This window comes from Trachypithecus francoisi, unplaced genomic scaffold (assembly GCF_009764315.1).
Source record: "Trachypithecus francoisi isolate TF-2019V2 unplaced genomic scaffold, Tfra_2.0 Lachesis_group13, whole genome shotgun sequence".
Classification (NCBI taxonomy): Eukaryota; Metazoa; Chordata; class Mammalia; order Primates; family Cercopithecidae; genus Trachypithecus; species Trachypithecus francoisi.
The window spans coordinates 34,631,871-34,651,411 of record NW_022681458.1 but is presented as its reverse complement, the minus strand read 5'-3'; the positions used below and the strand labels follow the sequence as shown (position 1 = coordinate 34,651,411).

The 19,541-nt window shown below is 36.3% G+C and overlaps 1 protein-coding gene across 4 annotated transcripts in view; it reads left to right on the top strand.

Moving 5' to 3' along the window:
• Positions 1-19,541, top strand: part of ADAM23 (ADAM metallopeptidase domain 23) — a 191,095-nt gene that overhangs the window by 103,224 nt on the left and 68,330 nt on the right. For all 4 annotated transcript variants that reach the window (XM_033230556.1, XM_033230554.1, XM_033230557.1 and 1 more), the window contains exons 5-10: positions 4,373-4,455; positions 5,617-5,680; positions 9,606-9,678; positions 10,450-10,523; positions 12,268-12,333; positions 19,388-19,459. In XM_033230556.1, the coding sequence (XP_033086447.1) occupies positions 4,373-4,455; positions 5,617-5,680; positions 9,606-9,678; positions 10,450-10,523; positions 12,268-12,333; positions 19,388-19,459 (432 nt within the window). The remainder of the gene's footprint in view (positions 1-4,372; positions 4,456-5,616; positions 5,681-9,605; positions 9,679-10,449; positions 10,524-12,267; positions 12,334-19,387; positions 19,460-19,541) is intronic.

The following is a 19,541-nucleotide window of genomic DNA, read 5'->3' as shown; positions in this document are numbered from 1 at the left end:
AGGCGTTTATAGTATTCTCTGATGGTTGTTTGTATTTCTGTGGGGTCGGTGGTGATATCCCCTTTATCATTTTTTATTGCGTCTATTTGATTCCTCTCTCTTCTTCTTTATTAGTCTTGCTAGCGGTCTGTCAATTTTGTTGATCTTTTCAAAAACCAACTCCTGGATTCATTGATTTTTTGGAGGGTTTTTTGTGTCTCTATCTCCTTCAGTTCTGCTCTGATCTTAGTTATTTCTTGCCTTCTGCTAGCTTTTGAATGTGTTTGCTCTTGCCTCTCTAGTTCTTTTAATTGTGATGTTAGAGTGTCAATTTTAGATCTCTCCTGCTTTCTCTTGTGGGCATTTAGTGCTATAAATTTCCTCTACACACTGCTTTAAATGTGTCCCAGAGATTCTGGTATGTTGTATCTTTGTTCTCATTGGTTTCAAAGAACATCTTTATTTGCTTTCATTTCGTTATGTACCCAGTAGTCATTCAGGAGCAGGTTGTTCAGTTTCCATGTAGTTGAGCGGTTTGGATTGAGTTTCTTAGTCCTGAGTTCTAGTTTGATTGCACTGTGGTCTGAGAGACAGTTTGTTATAATTTCTGTTCTTGTACATTTGCTGAGGAGTGCTTTACTTCCAATTATGTGGTCAATTTTGGAATAAGTGCGATGTGGTGCTGAGAAGAATGTATATTCTGTTGATTTGGGGTGGAGAGTTCTATAGATGTCTATTAGGTCCGCTTGGTGCAGAGATGAGTTCAATTCCTGGATATCCTTGTTAACTTTCTGTCTCGTTGATCTGTCTAATGTTGACAGTGGAGTGTTGAAGTCTCCCATTATTATTGTATGGGAGTCTAAGTCTCTTTGTAAGTCTCTAAGGACTTGCTTTATGAATCTGGGTGCTCCTGTATTGGGTGCATATATATTTAGGAGAGTTAGCTCTTCCTGTTGAATTGATCCCTTTACCATTATGTAATGGCCTTCTTTGTCTCTTTTGATCTTTGATGGTTTAAGTCTGTTTTATCAGAGACTAGGATTGCAACCCCTGCTTTTTTTTGTTCTCCATTTGCTTGGTAGATCTTCCTCCATCCCTTTATTTTGAGCCTATGTATGTCTCTGCATGTGAGATGGGTCTCCTGAATACAGCAGACTGATGGGTCTTGACTCTTGATCCAGTTTGCCAGTCTGTGTCTTTTAATGGAGCATTTAGTCCATTGACATTTAAGGTTAATATTGTTATGTGTGACTTGATCCTGTCATTATGATATTAACTGGTTATTTTGCTCGTTAGTTGATGCAGTTTCTTCCTAGCCTCGATGGTCTTTACATTTTGGCATGTTTTTGCAATGGCTGGTACCGGTTGTTCCTTTCCATGTTTAGGGCTTCCTTCAGGGTCTCTTGTAAGGCAGGCCTGGTGGTGACAAAATCTCTAAGCATTTGCTTATCTGTAAAGGATTTTATTTCTCCTTCACTGATGAAGCTTAGTTTGGCTGGATATGAAATTCTGGGTTGAAAATTCTTTTCTTTAAGAACGTTGAATATTGGCCCCACTCTCTTCTGGCTTGTAGAGTTTCTGCCGAGAGGTCTGCTGTTATTCTGATGGGCTTCCCTTTGTGGGTAACCCGACCTTTCTCTCTGGCTGCCCTTAAGATTTTTTCCTTCATTTCAACTTTGGTGAATCTGGCAATTATGTGTCTTGGAGTTGCTCTTCTGGAGGAGTATCTTTGTGGCGTTCTCTGTATTTCCTGAATTTGAATGTTGGCCTGCCCTACTAGGTTGGGGAAGTTCTCCTGGATGATATCCTGAAGAGTGTTTTCCAACTTGGTTCCATTTTCCCCCTCACTTTCAGGCACCCCAATCAGACGTAGATTTGGTCTTTTTACATAATCCCATACTTCTTGCAGGCTTTGTTCATTTCTTTTTCTTCTTTTTCTTTTGGTTTCTCTTCTCGCTTCATTTCATTCATTTGATCCTCAATCGCTGATACTCTTTCTTCCAGTTGATCGAGTCGGTTACTGAAGCTTGTGCATTTGTCACGTATTTCTCGTGTCATGGTTTTCATCTCTGTCATTTCGTTTATGATCTTCTCTGCATTAATCTAGCTGTCAATTCTTCCACTTTTTTTTCAAGATTTTTAGTTTCTTTGCGCTGGGTACGTAATTCCTCCTTTAGCTCTGAGAGGTTTGATGGACTGAAGCCTTCTTCTCTCATCTCGTCAAAGTCATTCTCTGACCAGCTTTGATCCGTTGCTGGCGATGGGCTGCGCTCCTTTGCAGGGGAGATGCGCTCTTATTTTTTGAATTTCCAGCTTTTCTGCCCTGCTTCTTCCCCATCTTTGTGGTTTTATCTGTCTCTGGACTTTGATGATGGTGACGTACTGATGGGGTTTTGGTATAGGTGTCCTTCCTGTTTGATAGTTTTCCGTCTGACAGTCAGAAGGACTGTCTGTTGGTCTGTTGGAGATTGCTTGAGGTCCACTCCAGACCCTGTTTGCCTGGGTATCAGCAGCAGAGGTTGCCGAAGATAGAATATTGCTGAACAGCGAGTGTACCTGTCTGATTCTTTCTTTGGAAGTTTCCTCTCAGGGGTGACGCCACCCTGTGAGGTGTGGGGTGTCAGACTGCCCCTAGTGGGGGATGTCTCCCAGCTAGGCTACTCAGGGGTCAGGACCCACCTGAGCAGGCAGTCTGTCCGTTCTCGGATCTCAACCTCCGCGTTAGGAGATCCACGGCTCTCCCCAAAGCTGTCAGACAGAGTCGTTCGCGTCTGCACCGCCCCGCTCTTTCCCCTAATGGACTGCAGCTGTGCGCTGTCCGCAGAGGTAGAGTCTACAGAGACAGGCAGGCTTCCTTGAGCTGCTGTGAGCTCCACCCAGTTCGAGCTTCCCAGCGGCTTTGTTTACCTACTTAAGCCTCAGCAATGGCGGGCGCCCCTCCCCCAGCCTCGCTGCTGCCTTGCGGATAGATCGCCGCAGACGGCTGTGTTAGCAGTGAGGGAGGCTCCGTGGGCGTGGGACCCTCCCGGCCAGGTGTGGGATATATTCTCCTGGTGTGCCTGTTCCTTAAAGCGCAGTATTGGGGTGGGAGTTACCCGATTTTCCAGGTGTTGTGTGTCTCAGTTCCCCTGGCTAGGAAAAGGGATTCCTTTCCCCCTTGCGCTTCCAGGTGAGGCGATGCCTCGCCCTGCTTCAGCTCACGCTGGTCGGCTGCAGCAGCTGACCAGCACCGATTGTCCGGCACTCCCTAGCGAGATGACCCCAGTACCTCAGTTGAAAACGCAGAACACCGGTCTTCTGTGTCGCTCGCGCTGGGAGTTGGAGACTGGAGCTGCTCCTATTCGGCCCGTGCCATGTTTTCTTAATCCAGTCTGTCATTGATGGACATTTGGGTTGGTTTCAAGTCTTTACTATTGTGAATAGTGCCACAGTAAACATACACGTGCATGTGTCTTTATAGCAGCATGATTTATAATCCTTTGGGTATGTACCCAGTAATGAGATGGCTGGTCAATGGTATTTCTAGTTCTAGATCCTGAGGAATTGCCCCCTGTTTTTCCACAATGGTTGAACTAGTTTACAGTCCCACAACAGTGTAAAAGTGTTCCTGTTTCTCCACATCTCTCCACACCTGTTGTTTCCTGTCTTTTCAATGATAGCCATTCTAACTGGTGTGAGATGGTATCTCATTGTGGTTTTGATTTGCATTTCTCTGATGACCAGTGATGATGAACATTTCTTCATGTGTCCGTTGGCTGCATAAATGTCTTCTTTTGAGAAGCGTCTGTTCGTATCCTTTGCCCACTTTTTGATGGGGTTGTTTTGATGGGACAAAGGCGAAAAGTTTCAAGATTTGTTGGGGTTCCTTTGAGGGACAAAGGAAACTGCTGTATTTTTTTAAAAAATAAAATCTGTAGTTATTATGTGACTTTGAAAACTGCATTCATATATTGTTTCTAAAATGTTTTAAAAGTTAATTTTTAAAGGTCAGAAAACAAATAAGATATTGTATAGTTTTCCATCAAAAATGATTATAAACAAACTTTTGGAGTCTCTCTTCAGTCAAGTGGAAGTCCTTATTCCATAACAACATCTGAGAAGTACTTGTACTCCTATAATACATACTTAAGAAATGTATGTTTTATTAATTACCTTGGTGTCATTCTTTTTTAAAGCCTTTTCTCCTGCATTCAATTTAATATACACATGCTTGTTATAAAAAAGTTGAAAAATTGCCTAGTCTTATTTGCAACTTTAGGAGGATTTTCTAGGGTTATTAATACAGTGCACATATATGCCCATCCTTGCATTTCTTTTTGTTTTATGGAAGCACCCAAAGAATTAATTATGATGCATAAAATACAACCAATCAATGAAACGTTCTGCTTTCCAGGGCGGAGAGCACTGTTACTACCATGGAAGCATTAGAGGCGTCAAAGACTCCAAGGTGGCTCTGTCAACCTGCAATGGACTTCAGTAAGTGGGAATGTCATTGGCATTTTATTCATTGACCCTTTCGAGTTTTCCTTTTAAGGATATATATAGTTTATATTTATATATTATATATATATACTAAATATATGTATATATTTTAGTGACTCTTCTGTGCCAGTGCTGTGTTAGGGACTGCATATGGAGTGGTGCACAAGGAGGGCAATGTCCCTGTCCTCTTGAACACTTAGTGTTTGTAGGAGATTCAGAGATTAATCAAATGATTACATAGATGAATGTTTAATTACCATTGTGCTAAGAGCTGTAAAGGGGAAGATAGGAGTTTGTGGAGTAGCAAAACCTAGTCCAGGAAGGTTTCCCAGCGGCATATTCCGGAGGACATGTCACTTAGACCTACAGCTAGACTTGAGAGTCAGTAGCCCTTAGATCTAAGAAACTTAGACCTAACAGTAAGTTGGAGTTAGCCAGGCAAGGGTGGGGTGACAAAGAGAGGAGTTCTCACATTGACTTAGGTGTGGGCTCTAACAAAACCATGTGTTGGCACCTTTTAGACCTGAACACAGTAGCACCTCGTATAAAGACTTAGTTTTAGCCATGTGATGACAAAGAATCTTGAAACTTTTTGCCCTTTTATAAAAAACCTTATGTCCCTGAAAATTAAATGCAATTTGTATGACATAGAGTCATAGTGCTGGATGGCAATTCAGAATTTGCGAGCATAAAGATACCACTGTTTGCTTCTTCAGAACCAGATGGTTTTAGATTATTCTCATATATGAAGGACCTGTTTTCTTACAGATGATATTGAATTTGCATAACTAGAAGTTTGTATAGTTGTACATGGTTCTGGAATAATTACTTTAGGGACTGCCACTGAGTGAATAGTCCTATCCCAGAGTAGTTTTCCAATCTGTTTGTTGAATTTCAAACATCAGTTATATCAGGTATAATTTGCATGCATTTGATGTATACTTTTATAATTTGTATAGCCTCCATGCTGCCTAATAGAGTGCTGGGGCCACAGTGGGACTCCATGCAGATATGTGAATTAAACTTGTGACAGTGTAAAGGGATTTGTTCAGTTATACTCTTTATTTTGAAGACACAATAATGAAGCTCACTTGCTATTTCTTGCCATTTCCTGTATTTGTTTATTCCTTTCTTGTGTGGTTTCTTTTGTGCTAGTGGCATGTTTGAAGATGACACCTTCGTGTATATGATAGAGCCTCTGGAGCTGGTTCATGATGAGGTGAGTCTGTGCCATCAGTTGCCTGATGGCGTTCTACTCCTCCAGCATCTTTGCCTTTGAGCCGACAAGAGAAAAGAATGCAGATTTCAAAGTGCCTTTGTACATGCTACCTTATTTCAAATTTAGAGTAGTACCCTCAGTTTTAAAGTTTAAGTCGCACATGCCAGGCCCAAGTACCAGTAAGGGATAATAAGAGGCATCAAATATAGGTTTTCTGAAGCAAATCCTAGTCCTTCCCAGTCTATGAAAAGAGCAGGGAGAATATTTTGTTTTATACTAGCCAGCCTCCTTGCTTTAAACTAGCTTTCAAAGAAGTCATTATACAAAAAAGATACTTGCACACACACACGTTTATAACAGCACAATTTGCAATTGCAAAAATATGGAACCAGCCTAAATGCCCATTAGTCAGCAAGTAGATAAAGAAAATGTGAGAGAGGGATACACACACACACACACACACACACACACACACACACACTATGGAATACTATGCAGCCATAAAAAGGAATGAAATAATGGCATTCACAGCAACCTAGATGGTATTGGAGACTATTACTGTAGGGAATTGGAGACTATTACTGTAAGTGAAGTAACTAGGAGTGGAAAACCAAACATTGTATGTTCTCACTCATATGTGGGAGCTAGGCTGTGAGGACACAAAGGCATAAGAATGATACATTGGACTTTGGGGCCTTGGGGGAAAATGGAGGGTGGCGAGGGATAAAACAAATTTGGGTACAGTGTACCCTACTTGGCTGATGGGTGCATCAAAATCTCAGAAATCACCACTAAAGAACTTATTCATGTAACCCAACACCACCTGTTCCCCAAAAACCTATTGAAATTAGAAAAAAATAGCTTCCATTCTTAACTGTCATCTTTAGAAAATTGTGTGACTATAAGAATGTACTTAATTTTATGAACCTGAAAATCTTTAGTGGGGAAATCTGTGGGCTGAACTATGATTACATTATAGAATACTTAGTTTTCTTTACAGATAGGGAGGAAAATAATGTTTAGAGTCATGCGTAAACCAGTGATTTAGACAAGAAATCACATGCTCTAATAGTGTTGCTTGCTAATAGAATTCAGTCAAATTTAAAATTTGATGTATATTCAGTAAATATTGTATTGAGGGCTTACTACAAGCTGGGTATTATTTTAGGTTCTGGGGATACTTTGCTGGTAAAATAGATAGAGATTGAGCCAAATGGGGCTTACAGTCTATAGGGGCAGATAGGGTTACACAGAATGAATAAGTAATTACGTGTGGTATGTTAGATAGTGATACATGGTAAGGAGAAAAAGTGAAGCCAGGAAGGTGGAAAGTTAAATTTTTATATATACACGATTCAGGGAAGGCCACCAAAAGAAGACAAGTGGTGAATGAAGAACGTAAGGAAATTAGAGAGCTGGAAGAACATTCTAGGAGATGAGCACATACAAAGGCCTTGAGGCAGGAGTGTGCCTAGGGTGTGTGAGGAACTTTGAGGAACCTGACAGGGTTGGAGAGGAGTGACAAGGGGAAGAATAGGAGGAGATTAAGGCACTGAGAGGTAAAAGTACAGAAGTCAGATCAGTGAAAAGAACTGAGGTGGAAAAATAATATTTTGTGACTGACAGAGTCAGAATATTGCGATATTTGATGGGAAACAGAAAACATTTTTTATCTTCAGGGATTTCAAATTTAGATAAAATTGGGCCGGGTGCGGTGGCTCATGCCTATAATCCTAGCACTTTGGGAGGCCGAGGCAGCAGATCATGAGGTCAGGAGTTCGAGACCAGCCTGGCCAATGTAGTGAAACCCTGTCCCCACTAAAAATACAAAAATTAGCTGGGTGTGGTGACAGGCGCCTGTAATCCCAGCTAGTCAGGAGGCTGAGGCAGAAGAATCGCTTGAACCTGGGAGGCAGAGGTTGCAGTGAGCCAAGATCGTGCCATTGCACTCCAGCCTGGGCGACAGAGCAAGACTCCATCTCAATAAATAAATAAATAATTAAATAGTGAAACAGCTAATAGTCATGTAGGCTACTGATAATAAAAGCTAAACAGGCAAACTTTTATTGTCTTGGTTGTGACAATGTTTGTGTGAATATGGGGTAAATTTCAAAGTTGAAACAGAAAAGTTTTAAAGGGTTGGTGTGTGAATAAACCTCTGTTATTTTTCAACTAGTAACTATAAAAATTCTCAGATAATGAAGACAGCCCACTTAGATAAAGACATTTTGATTAAGTAAAATGATATTTTTCTCACTCCAGTAAGGAAAGATAATCTGTGTACAGCAAAATTATTCAACTCATTCAGCAAAAACTCTGACTTTGATTTCTGGCTTTAATGATTAATGGCCCTGGTACCCTAAAAAAATCCACAAAGAACAAAACACAGAATCCCACATAATAACTATTTAAGCTTAGAGTTTTTTAAATGTATAAAATGAGATAATTTTTTAATGCATTCATAGTAGGGTGATTTTGTAGATTTGATGAATTAATAAATGTAGGTGACAATGTCTATTAAACTGTCATAAGGATTTATAAATATAAACTGTTGTTATAATGTTTAAAGCATTAGTTTTACATTGATCATATTTGCTTATGATCATAGTATTCAGGGCCTGATTGTTACATGCAAATCGCCTTCTCTTTGCCTTCCTTCCTACTGCCTACCTTTTGTTTATGTAATGATTTGTCCTCATCCATACTATGGGTAGAGGAAAGGAACAGTGCTTGAAAAATTAGTCAGTTTTTAAAATTGTGTTGCTGATCCCATTGTTAATTTCATTACTACCTTTTCACCTTTTACCAGAATTTAGAGCTTGCTGTAATTAATTAGATATTTTGATGTTTAATTTGTTATTATTGATTTTAGTATGCTTTGCGATAAATCAAGTAATATGCATGGGATATTTCTAATGAGAATTCATGTTATCTCTCAAGTAATAAACAAATAGCAAAACTGTTGTAAGTCTTCTGTAACCTATTAAGTTTCTTTTTTATGACTTTTTCTGATTATAAAACTAATACAGGAAATTTGGAAAAGCAAAACAAATACTTAAATAGTAATTATCCATTATCCTGTCCCCCCAAAGATAACTTCTTGTCATGTTTCAGAGTATGTTATTCCAGTTTTCAGTGATATAGTCCCATATATTTTAAAAAATAAATTGGATCATTATTTTATAATACAATTTTAAGACAAGGATGTATCTCTCTGAGCCTCAACATCTTTATTTGTAAAACAGTGATAAACCATGCACTATATGGGGTCTTTGTCAGGACTAAATTAAGTAATGTGTGCATTAACAGTACCTGGTACATACTATGCACTCAGTAATGGAAGCTAATAGTAATAAGAATAATGGTAATAGACATTCCTAAAAGCGTAATTTCTGGGGCAAAAAATATAAATGTTTTCACGTTTGTTGATAGACCTTGCTGACATTCTCTCTCAAACTATGCTACCAATTTCCTCTCACCAGCAAGGTGTGAGAATGCTTTTGGCCTTGCAACGGTAATTAACTATGGATATCGTAATTTTTAAACTTCACCAGTTTTATTGCAAAAGTTGGTGCTTCATTTAAAAAAAATTGCATGTTGAAGGAATATGAAAGCATTCAGCATGTTTTTACATATTTATTGACTTTTTGTGTTTCTTATGAATTTTCCATTTATAGCTTTGAAGAAAGCTAAGATTTAAGAGTAACGAATAACACTATGCTTTTATCTAAACTGGGGCAGTTAGATGATACTCTTTTATGTAAAATTAAGATTTCAATAAGACATACTTCTCACTTTTGATAGCTAAAAAACTGACGTATAAATATTCCCATTTTAGAAGGACGTTAGAGAAAGTTCTAACACTGTTTCGTAGAGGCTTGTTCACATCTTGCTTTTTAAATTGCCTGCAATTGTTGTGTTTCAGAAAAGCACAGGTCGACCACATATTATCCAGAAAACCTTGGCGGGACAGTATTCTAAGCAAATGAAGAATCTCAGTAAGTTTTAATTAAATAGCAGTTATATTTTATGTAGTAGGAGCTGTTACTTGGTGGAGCTCAGTAGATATGCAGCCTTGTTGGAAGTGGAATTGGTCTGATATCTGGGGTGAACATCGTAGATCAGCACTGGAATGAACGGTGGCTCTCAGGTAAAGAGGCATGGAGAGTCATTTCCAATGCAAAGACTAAAACATTAAGGCTGTGAGTAAAGCTGCCTTGGGAACCAGAAAGTGTGGCCAAATTTAGTAGAGTCATTTACAGTGAGGTTCATCCTGAAATTTTCCTGGCAGTTTGCTGCTCTTGAGCCAGCTTGGATTGTCTCCCTCTCATGCTCTGCTCCAGACACATCTTAAGTGTGCTGATGTTGGCAGGAGCTTCTTTTGGATTGTTGGGGCATGTGATTTTATTTCTGTATATTACTGCTGAAAGTTTTTAATAATTTATGCAAAAGCTAATGCCATACATTATTTTGAATGCTAAAATGAATTAGACATAGTAGAATTCTCTCAGATTTTCAAGTATTGTCAAGTGGTTGTATGTCAAATATGCATCTTCTAATGAATCTTGAACATTATGTTTTCTTGATGTTTGGGACAAAATTACATTTGAACCATCTTCGTGGTCATGAGTGGAATATGATTGGTGTACTTTTTTTTCACCTTAGTTTGACATATATTATCAGTGCCACCGTTTCTTCATGTAATGTTTTAAAACATACTCCCATTGAAATAAGCATAAAATTTTGATACTAATCTTTCTTTTCCACAGCTATGGAAAGAGGTGACCGGTGGCCCTTTCTATCTGAATTACAGTGGTTGAAAAGAAGGAAGAGAGCAGTGAATGTGAGTGTGGCATATGAGCCTTGGGTGGGGCTGTTTTACTCAGTGAAGTCATGTGCCTATCATCACACAGTATCTAAATGTACCTAAAACAGTTTAGATTTTGGAGACTGTTGTTTAAAAAAGAAAACAATAAACCAAAAAACCCAATGATTTGAGCCTTCTCAGCACACTGCTTTTTATTGATCTCTTTCTGTTAGTGATTCAAACTGATTACAGTAGTCTCTGAACCCTGATGTCATCTAAAGAATGTGTTGTTTTAGCTCTATTTTCAAAGTGTTTTCTGATGATAATTGCAGTGCGTTTTATTTTCTGTTTAAAGTACAGCAGACTTTTCTTTCTATATGGCTTATATAGTGTCATATAAAACATTTCTGTTAGTAAAAAATGTAGGGAGAAGAGTTAGGTTTTGAAATGTTGGCTAATCATGCTTATTTATATTACTTTCAAATCAAAAACTCTGTTACACCAAACTTTAAAACTGTATGTGTTTTTCAGAACACAATGAATTTATTTGACTATTAGCAATATAACAGTTTCTAAATAAAAATCATGTAATTGTATAATCAACTACTGTTATATACTTCACATGTATTGATAAACGTATAGGGGCTTTGTAACTGAAATTATGTTTCTGGTCTTTTCATAATAGGCTAGAAAGCGGTAATGATGGGGACTGTTTAGTAATTACATGGTGAATGCTATGTAACTGAGAATTAATTCCACAGCTTATACATTACATGGTAATTTACTAGATAACTTAATGAGTAATTATAGTAGAAATCACACATTTTAGATAATGTTTTGCTGAGTGTATTTTTTTGTGAAAAAAAATAGACCACCAGCCGTCAAAAACTTAGTTCCAGGTTAAATTATCCTCCCTTTCATGAAACTCTTATTATGATGATTATGGATACATTTATTATATATTATATAAGTTATTATAAGAGTTCTTTTAGCTCATTCATAAAGATGTGGTTGGTAATAACAAGTTTTACAGTGGCTGCTGTTCTTTCACTACAGTCCACCCCATCAAATATAAAGTGATCAATGACTATGTACATGAGGAAAAAAGAGCCACCATTACAATTTTCCACCTGTGAAAAAGAAAAGTCCAAATGAAGGCTAAAATACTTACTCTTAAAGGATTATCTAGTTAATTTAGAAGACTTTAGAATGTAGTAATTGCCAATATTTGTTCCTTTGAGAAGTTGAGCAGTTAAGAATTAGGTGTATTATTTTTAGAATTTCACTCTAGTGAGTTAATATTTCTATTTAACTACATTGATACCTGTATCAGCTATACCTGGAAGTAATTATAACTTATGCTGTTCTTATTTAATGAGTTTTACATAGATTTTCATTGACATTTTAAGGAAATATGAATATCTTATCACATGTTAATGTGAAATTGAGATTTGTTTATTTTAACAGAATTATGCTATAATTTTGCTCTAGAATATTTTTACATATAAAAACCATATACAAACAATGTGGACTGTTTTCTATGTTGATAAGTAAGTACCTTAATAATAATATAATGTAGTTATTTTCTAAATACTTAAATATATACCTATATTTTATGATCACTTTTTAAAATTTGTCTGACCAACATTCTTCTAAGGTGTTTATAAAGTAGGCAGCAGAGAGTTGTTCTGAAATTCAGTCTTATCTACAACTTAACAGTGAGCGCTAGAGAGATTTTATGTCAGTTATCATTCTGACCATCTATTTTTATTTTCCATAGCCATCACGTGGTATATTTGAAGAAATGAAATATTTGGAACTTATGATTGTTAATGATCACAAAACGGTAAGAATATAGAGTCAGTGGGTTTTAGACCAGATAGCTTACTTAAGAAAGAATACATTTTACTTTATATTTAATCATTACTTTTTACTTATTAACCCCAAGATATTTAGACATGTTAAATGACTTGATTTATTTGTTGGTGTTTGGAGACTCCGCATTTAACAGAATTTTCATAACTCTAAACTTTCCTTATGTTTAATAATTGTAATTGATAGATTTAACTACCTGGCATCTTTTGTCTTCATTTAAAATTCTTATTCTCTGCTTTTCTTCATCTATGTATTTGGTCACTGCTTTCTAATTTTATTCCATGCTTTTGTCCTGCTAATATGTTATTTTTTCTTACTAGTTAATTATGATTATGGTAGATATAATTGTAGGAGGTAAACATATAAAATAAAGGTGTATCTAAAATGAGTATCTTTGATGACTTACCGTCTTTAAATATTGGAAAGATGAATAATCTCGTGTTAACTTCTGTGGAAGTAAAATGTGATGGAATATGTCATTTCAGTAACACTTAACAGATGTACGAAAAACATTCATTGTTCCTCATTTTCCCCTCTTGAAGATACAATAGAAACTCTGTTAACTATACTTAACCATTTCCTATATAAAATTACTTGCCTGAAACCCAGAAGAGTCTTGCTCATTAGGCTACATACTAGTACACCTAATCCTAGTGGTGTGCTGGTAAATTTTAACACCTACCTCTCTTGATTTATAATGTTTGCTGATATCTGTGGTGTAAATATTGCCACCATAGCTGATTTCAAGCTATCAAAGTGAGATCACTGATGAGGAGTTAGGAGAGGATATATCTAGTTGGCTGTTGTGATCTGATGGGAGCTGGCTCCAGCAACCACTGCCACACTCCCCAGACTGTTTAGGCCAGTTGTAATCTCTGTTGTAGTTGTGTGATTGAACTTTAAAAGTTGTATACACTAAGGCAAAAAGTACTTGTTTTTATCAAAACAAAGTTGCACTTCTGAAAAGACTATATAGATGAGAATCTTTTTAAAATGCATAGAAGGCCAGGCGCGGTGGCTCAAGCCTGTAATCCCAGCACTTTGGGAGGCCGAGATGGGCGGATCACGAGGTCAGGAGATCGAGACCATCCTGGCTAACACAGTGAGACCCCGTCTCTACTAAAAAAATGCAAAAAACTAGCCGGGCGAGGTGGCAGGCGCCTGTAGTCCCAGCTGCTTCAGAGGCTGAGGCAGGAGAATGGCGTGAACCTGGGAGGCGGAGCTTGCAGTGAGCTGAGATCCAGCCACTGCACTCCAGCCTAGGCGACAGAGCGAGACTCCGTCTCAACAACAACAACAAAAAAATGCATAGAAATCAGGTATTGGTGACAAACTTATGAAAGATTGGAACAAAAATTGAAATTGTTTTGCAAGTATCTTTAAGTCCTTGTTTTACTTTAAGGAAACCAAAATTAGATTAGTACATGATATGATAAGGTTGTGCTTCCTGCTAAAACGATGTGAAATTCTAATTAGCAGACCCTACTCAGAGAAGGCCTTAAAATTATAAATTTAAAAAAATAGTGACTTAATTTATATTTAAACTTTTAAGTTTCTACTTTAATGGATGTTTTTCATTAACTATCAGTTTAATTGTGTTGAATATAAAGTTTTTCAATAGAATACCTCTGACTTTTGTATGCACATTTATTTTCTATTCCAGTTGCCTTTAAACATATTGTTTGAGATGTTAGTAAGAAGCAAAATTTATCAGAACACTTATAATTTAAGAGAGGTCCTTTTTGGTGGAAAGGAAAGCCAGATGCGTAGGCAGTTGTTTTAGACAATAAAGGCTAAAATATGAGTTTCTGAAGGACTTTAATTTGCTTGAAACCCCAAGATAGTTTTTTTATCTGAATTATTTTTGTTGATTGGAACATTGAGATTTTTTTCCCAGCTGATTCTCAATCTTGAGCATTGTGGCGTGTTGTGAAATTATGGCTTTTGAAGCCTAAACTTTTTTCAACATCCATTATATAAATACTTTTAGAGTAGTGGAAATAATAATTAAGATATATACAATGTCTTTGAATACACAAAGTACATTCTCAAATAGCTATTAATCTGTAGAATCTGTTCTCAAACCTTTACTTGCAATTCCAAATCTCTTGTTCTACCATAATATATCAGGAAAGTACATGAAGCTATCAATCAAAAGAGCAAATCTCAGTAACTGTGCAAAATAGGAAACAATTACTATTAACTGTTAATTACAATTAAACAGTTACAGTTTTTTGGTAATTGTTAAAACAACATGTTTTTTGAATTTATTTTTTAACCCTTCTCAATGGTAAATGTTTAAATAACCTTATTCTTATGAATAATAAAATAGCACACTTCTTAAAATACTATTTTATATGTAGAAAATTTCTACACACTATGTCACATGTTCTGTGATAAAATTCCTTATTTAGGCTATCACATCTTTTAAGGGTAAATTTTGATCATTCATTTTATTATTGTTAGTATTATTATTATTGTTACTATTTTGAGATAGGTTCTCACTCTCACCCAGGCTGGAGTGCAGTGGTCCAATCTCAGCTCGGCGCAACCTGCGCCTCCCCAGCTCAAGTGATCCTCCCATTTTAGCTTCCCAAGTAGCTGGGACTATAGGCGCATATGACCATGCCTGGCTATTTTTTGTTTTTTTTTTGTAGAAACTGGGTTTCACCATATTGCTTAGGCTGGTGTTGAACTCCTGGACTCAAGTAATCCCTCTGCTTCGACCTCCAAAAGTGCTGGGATTGCTGGCTTGAACCACCATGCCTGGCCTATTATTATTGTTAAAATGGGTGAGAAGTAGGCTTGATATGGTCATCTGTTTTTGAAACAAGAAATAAGAATTGTAATTTGTACTGATAAATTTAGAGGGAATAGATGTTTAGAAAGAATAAAAAGGCTGCTTGTGGTGGCTCACACCTATAATCGCAGCACTTTGGGAGTCCAAGGCAGGTGGATCACTTGAGGTAAGGAGTTCGAGACCAGCCTGGCAATAGTGAAACCCCATCTCTACTTAAAAAAAAAAAAAAAAAAAAAAAATATATATATATATATATAAAATTAGCCAGATGTGGTGGTGTGTACCTGTAATCCCAGCTACTCGGGAGGCTGAGACAGGAGAATTGCTTGAACCTGAGAGGTGGAGGTTGCACTGAGTCAAGATTGCGCCACTGCACTCCAGCCTGGGTGACAGAGTGAGACTCTGTCTCAAGAAAAAGGAAAGCTTTTATTTTTGAGTGGTAATAATGCCTCAAATAGAAATTACCTAAGATTTCTGGTATTTAAAGAAATAGTACTTCTCGGCAGATAGAAATAAGTATATTCCTTTTGAAGCTTTAAGACAAAGTTACATTCTAATCCATAATAGTCCCAAATACACATGTCATTTTATAAGAATTTTTTTTTTTGAGAGCTGAAAAAAATTTTTTTGAGGTATGCTTTCTATGAGATGAAGGTTGTTTTTAAATTTGATTGCCACTTCGTAGTATATCAGAACTTACTGGATCAAAGTACTTAAATTCATATGTTAAGAGTCAAACTGAACTAAAATAATTAATACATATGTTTCTGAATATTTGGAGATTTGCTGCTGGGCTTTAGGATAATCATTTCACTGAGAGTACTCATCTTACAATCTTTATACTGTACGATCCAGAATAGTTATTTTGATAATTCTCACCTTCGAGTTGAAAATCAAATTCTAATTTATTTTTTTTCAGAAGAGTTTTCTTAAGGATTGCATGTGTTCAGGAAGGAGAAGCAAATTTGTCAGTTTAAATAAAGATTGTTTTAAACTGATCAGAAAATGTGAAAGTAAGTTTTATCATAAATGGTGATTGCGTATTTTTCTTTATATGCAGAATTAGGTCTAATTCACGCAGGAAATAGAAACATTCTGCCTACATTTGCATTCAAGCTTGTCCCTTTAATTCAGAGTGATTTAACATTGGCTGTCTGAAAAAAAATGCAGATATCTTATTTTTAATAGGTGTCACATTATCAGTGGCTTTCCATTAGAAAAGAAAAATCCCTCAATTTGGTAAAAAGCATCTTAGTACCTGGCTGGTAGAACCTCATTTGCAAGCCCATTATAGCCTTGATAAGAGTCTGCAAACATGTCTTTGAGCAGCTTAAGTTAATAAATATTAAAAACCTTATTCTAATAGAAAATTGGTTGAGATTTTTAAAGTGCATGAAAAGCAAATGTTTTGCTTACGTTTTTTGCTACATTCTTAACTATGCATCAATAAATGTAAATATGTGAGGATAATTTAAATGTTTTTCAATTTAAACCTCACTTAGTTTTCCTTACTTAAAAACCATTACATTTTGTATACACCTAACAAATGTTGAGTTCTCACTAATAATCATGATTTGTTAGGAATATACATGAGCTGTTTAATAGGAATTGTTAACTGAACCAGCTTACCTCCTCTCTCAACCTAGAGACTAGAAGGATTTAAATTCTAGCTGTGTGATCTTGAGTAAATTATTTGGGGGTAGCAAATATTTGTTTCAGGAGAAACACTTGCAGTTTCTACTAAACCTTAGGTGTCCAATTAAATGGCACTTCAAGTTAACAAATGTAGTGGTCGTTGTACTGTCCTTGTCTTACTCTCTCAGCGGTATTGGACACAGTTGATTACCCTCTTTTTTTGAAAATTTTGTTTCATCTCTTGGCTTCTGTGACACAGTGGCTCTCTCACCTCACTGGCTATTTCTAACAAGTCTTTAAAATCTGACATCTTGAATTATGTGAGTGCCCCAGGGCTTGGTTCAGGGCTGTCTTCTGTTTCTTTACTGTCTACCTAAGTAACAACTTCCAGTCTCAAGTCTTTAAGTGGGATCATGACTTTAAATTCGTTACTCTCTACTTTTAGCTCTAGCCCTCTAAATTCTGTGCTCATATATAGAACTGCCTGTTTGATATCTGTACTTCAGTATCGATTTGAATAGAACTTCTGAATCAGAACTCTTAGTTCCCTAGTCCTAAACTTCTCTTCTCCTAGTCTTTCTTATTATTGTAAGTGGCACCACAATCCCCCATCTATTTAAGTTCAAGTTCACAACCTAAAAATTATCTTTTAATTCTCTTTCCTCACCTTCCACATCCTATACATCCTCCAGTTGTGGGAGCTCTGCCCTTATAGTAGTTCTTGAATTCACTAACTTCTCTCTACAGTTGTTTAGCCTCCATTATCTCTTACCTGGACTATTGCAGTAGCTTCCCAACAGGTATCTCTGCTTCCATTCTTGGCACTCTCTAATTTACTTAACAATGGCAGGTAGAATAATTTTTCTAAAAAGAAAATCAGAGGATTGAAAATTACAAATATGAAATAAATTTAAAACGTTACACTTTGATAGACTTTTAAAAGACCTCATTTTATTAATTTTTAAAACTTGAAATGTTTTAAAACTTGTCATGTTTTCTTTCAATCCACAATTCAGTGGAACTAGAACATTTTCATCACCCCAGAGGAACTTAATGTTAATATTTTTGCCTTTACTCTTAAGTGTATCTTGGAAAATTTTCAGCTTGTGGAATTTGCTAGGTAACTTAAAATGCTGAGCTATCTATAGAAACTTCTTTATGCCAAGTTTACAAAATGTGTTAAATGCCTGAATAATTTTAGATTAATAGGATGTTTTATGACCCAGTTATATGCACACATTTACAGTTTACTTTAAAAGAACACAAATACAGACAATTTGGGTCAGATTATGATGTACAGTAGTAGCAATAACATGAACAGTAATAGTAATATTATACCAACAGTTATGTATTACTGAATACTATAATACTAATAGCAGAATATTTCTTTAGCATTTATTATGGGTAATCAGTGTTTTCATTGTTATAAAAAATAAACATTGAGATATATATATTCTTTGTTTAAAAAACAGAGAATGAAATGAAGGGAATCTGACAAAGTTACAGGGTGTGAATGGGCAAATGAAAGAATTTTCTAATGTAGAAATATTTTGAATCTTTATGAAAGATGCATTATTTTCATAATTATAATTGAAGATAAATGTCAAAGACTTGTGCAAACTTGAATCAGTGGTTTTAAGTAGGTTTTTTTTCCCTTAGTATTGTAGAAATAACAGTAGCCTCATGGACCAGTAGAGGGCATGATCTTCCTATGGTAGACTTCAGTTTTCAAATGTCATCTTAAAGACATATTAAGCAAAGTGTACTACTCCTTGCTTAAATCGTAGTCCTCCAGATGTCATTGTAGAATTACTCTATTAATTTACTTTCCTTTATTTCTTAAATAAACATAAACAATCATAAACTCTCAGAACACTTCATTTTTACTTTTTGTCTTCTCTTTGTTTTAACTTTGAGCAGTCAAAAGCAAATAGCTTCATTTGGAGGAGGCATTCCTCTGAAAGGATACACTGGATGCCTGGCAAATGCTGTCCATATCATGGACAGTATCTAAAGTGCTGAACAAAGACATTTTCTTGATCTGTGCGTGGCCTTGAATTTAAAGTGAGAAAAGTGGGTTAAGCCGTTTGTGTGAGCTACAAAATGTTATTTCAATGAAAACATAAGGATCGAATTTGTAGACATTAAGACTAAATTAAAAACTTACTTTTTTAGGTATAAAGCTTGTCATATTGATTTCCATAGGCCCTTACTATTATTCAGAACATGATAGGTTTTTTTGTTTGTTTGTTTGTTTTTTTGAAAAAAATGTTGTAAAGACACGGATCTCACTGTGTTGCTTATGCTGGTCTCAAACCCCTGGCGTCAAGCAATCCTCCAGCCTCCACCTGCCAAAGTGTTGGGATTACAGTTGTGAGCCATGCTGCCCAGCTAACATCATGTTTTAGATAGTCAAAGTTTTGCCACCTAACAGAGAAATAACACCACCAAATCCGATATATTACAAACTAAATTATGTATTTTTAAATCAGTATTTCTACTATTGCTGAGATATTTCTGCTTTTACAGAATTTTGAAATTTATTATTCACTTATGATTTGGCAGTGACTGGTATATATTTCCCCCCTAGTATAAGAAGCATCGCTCTTCTCATGCACATACCAACAACTTTGCAAAGTCTGTGGTCAACCTTGTGGATTCTGTAAGTATCCCGGTTTTCTTGAATTTGTGTGCCAAGATGGAATGGTTTATCTCTGTTTGCTTACTTGTACTTTTGGTATTTC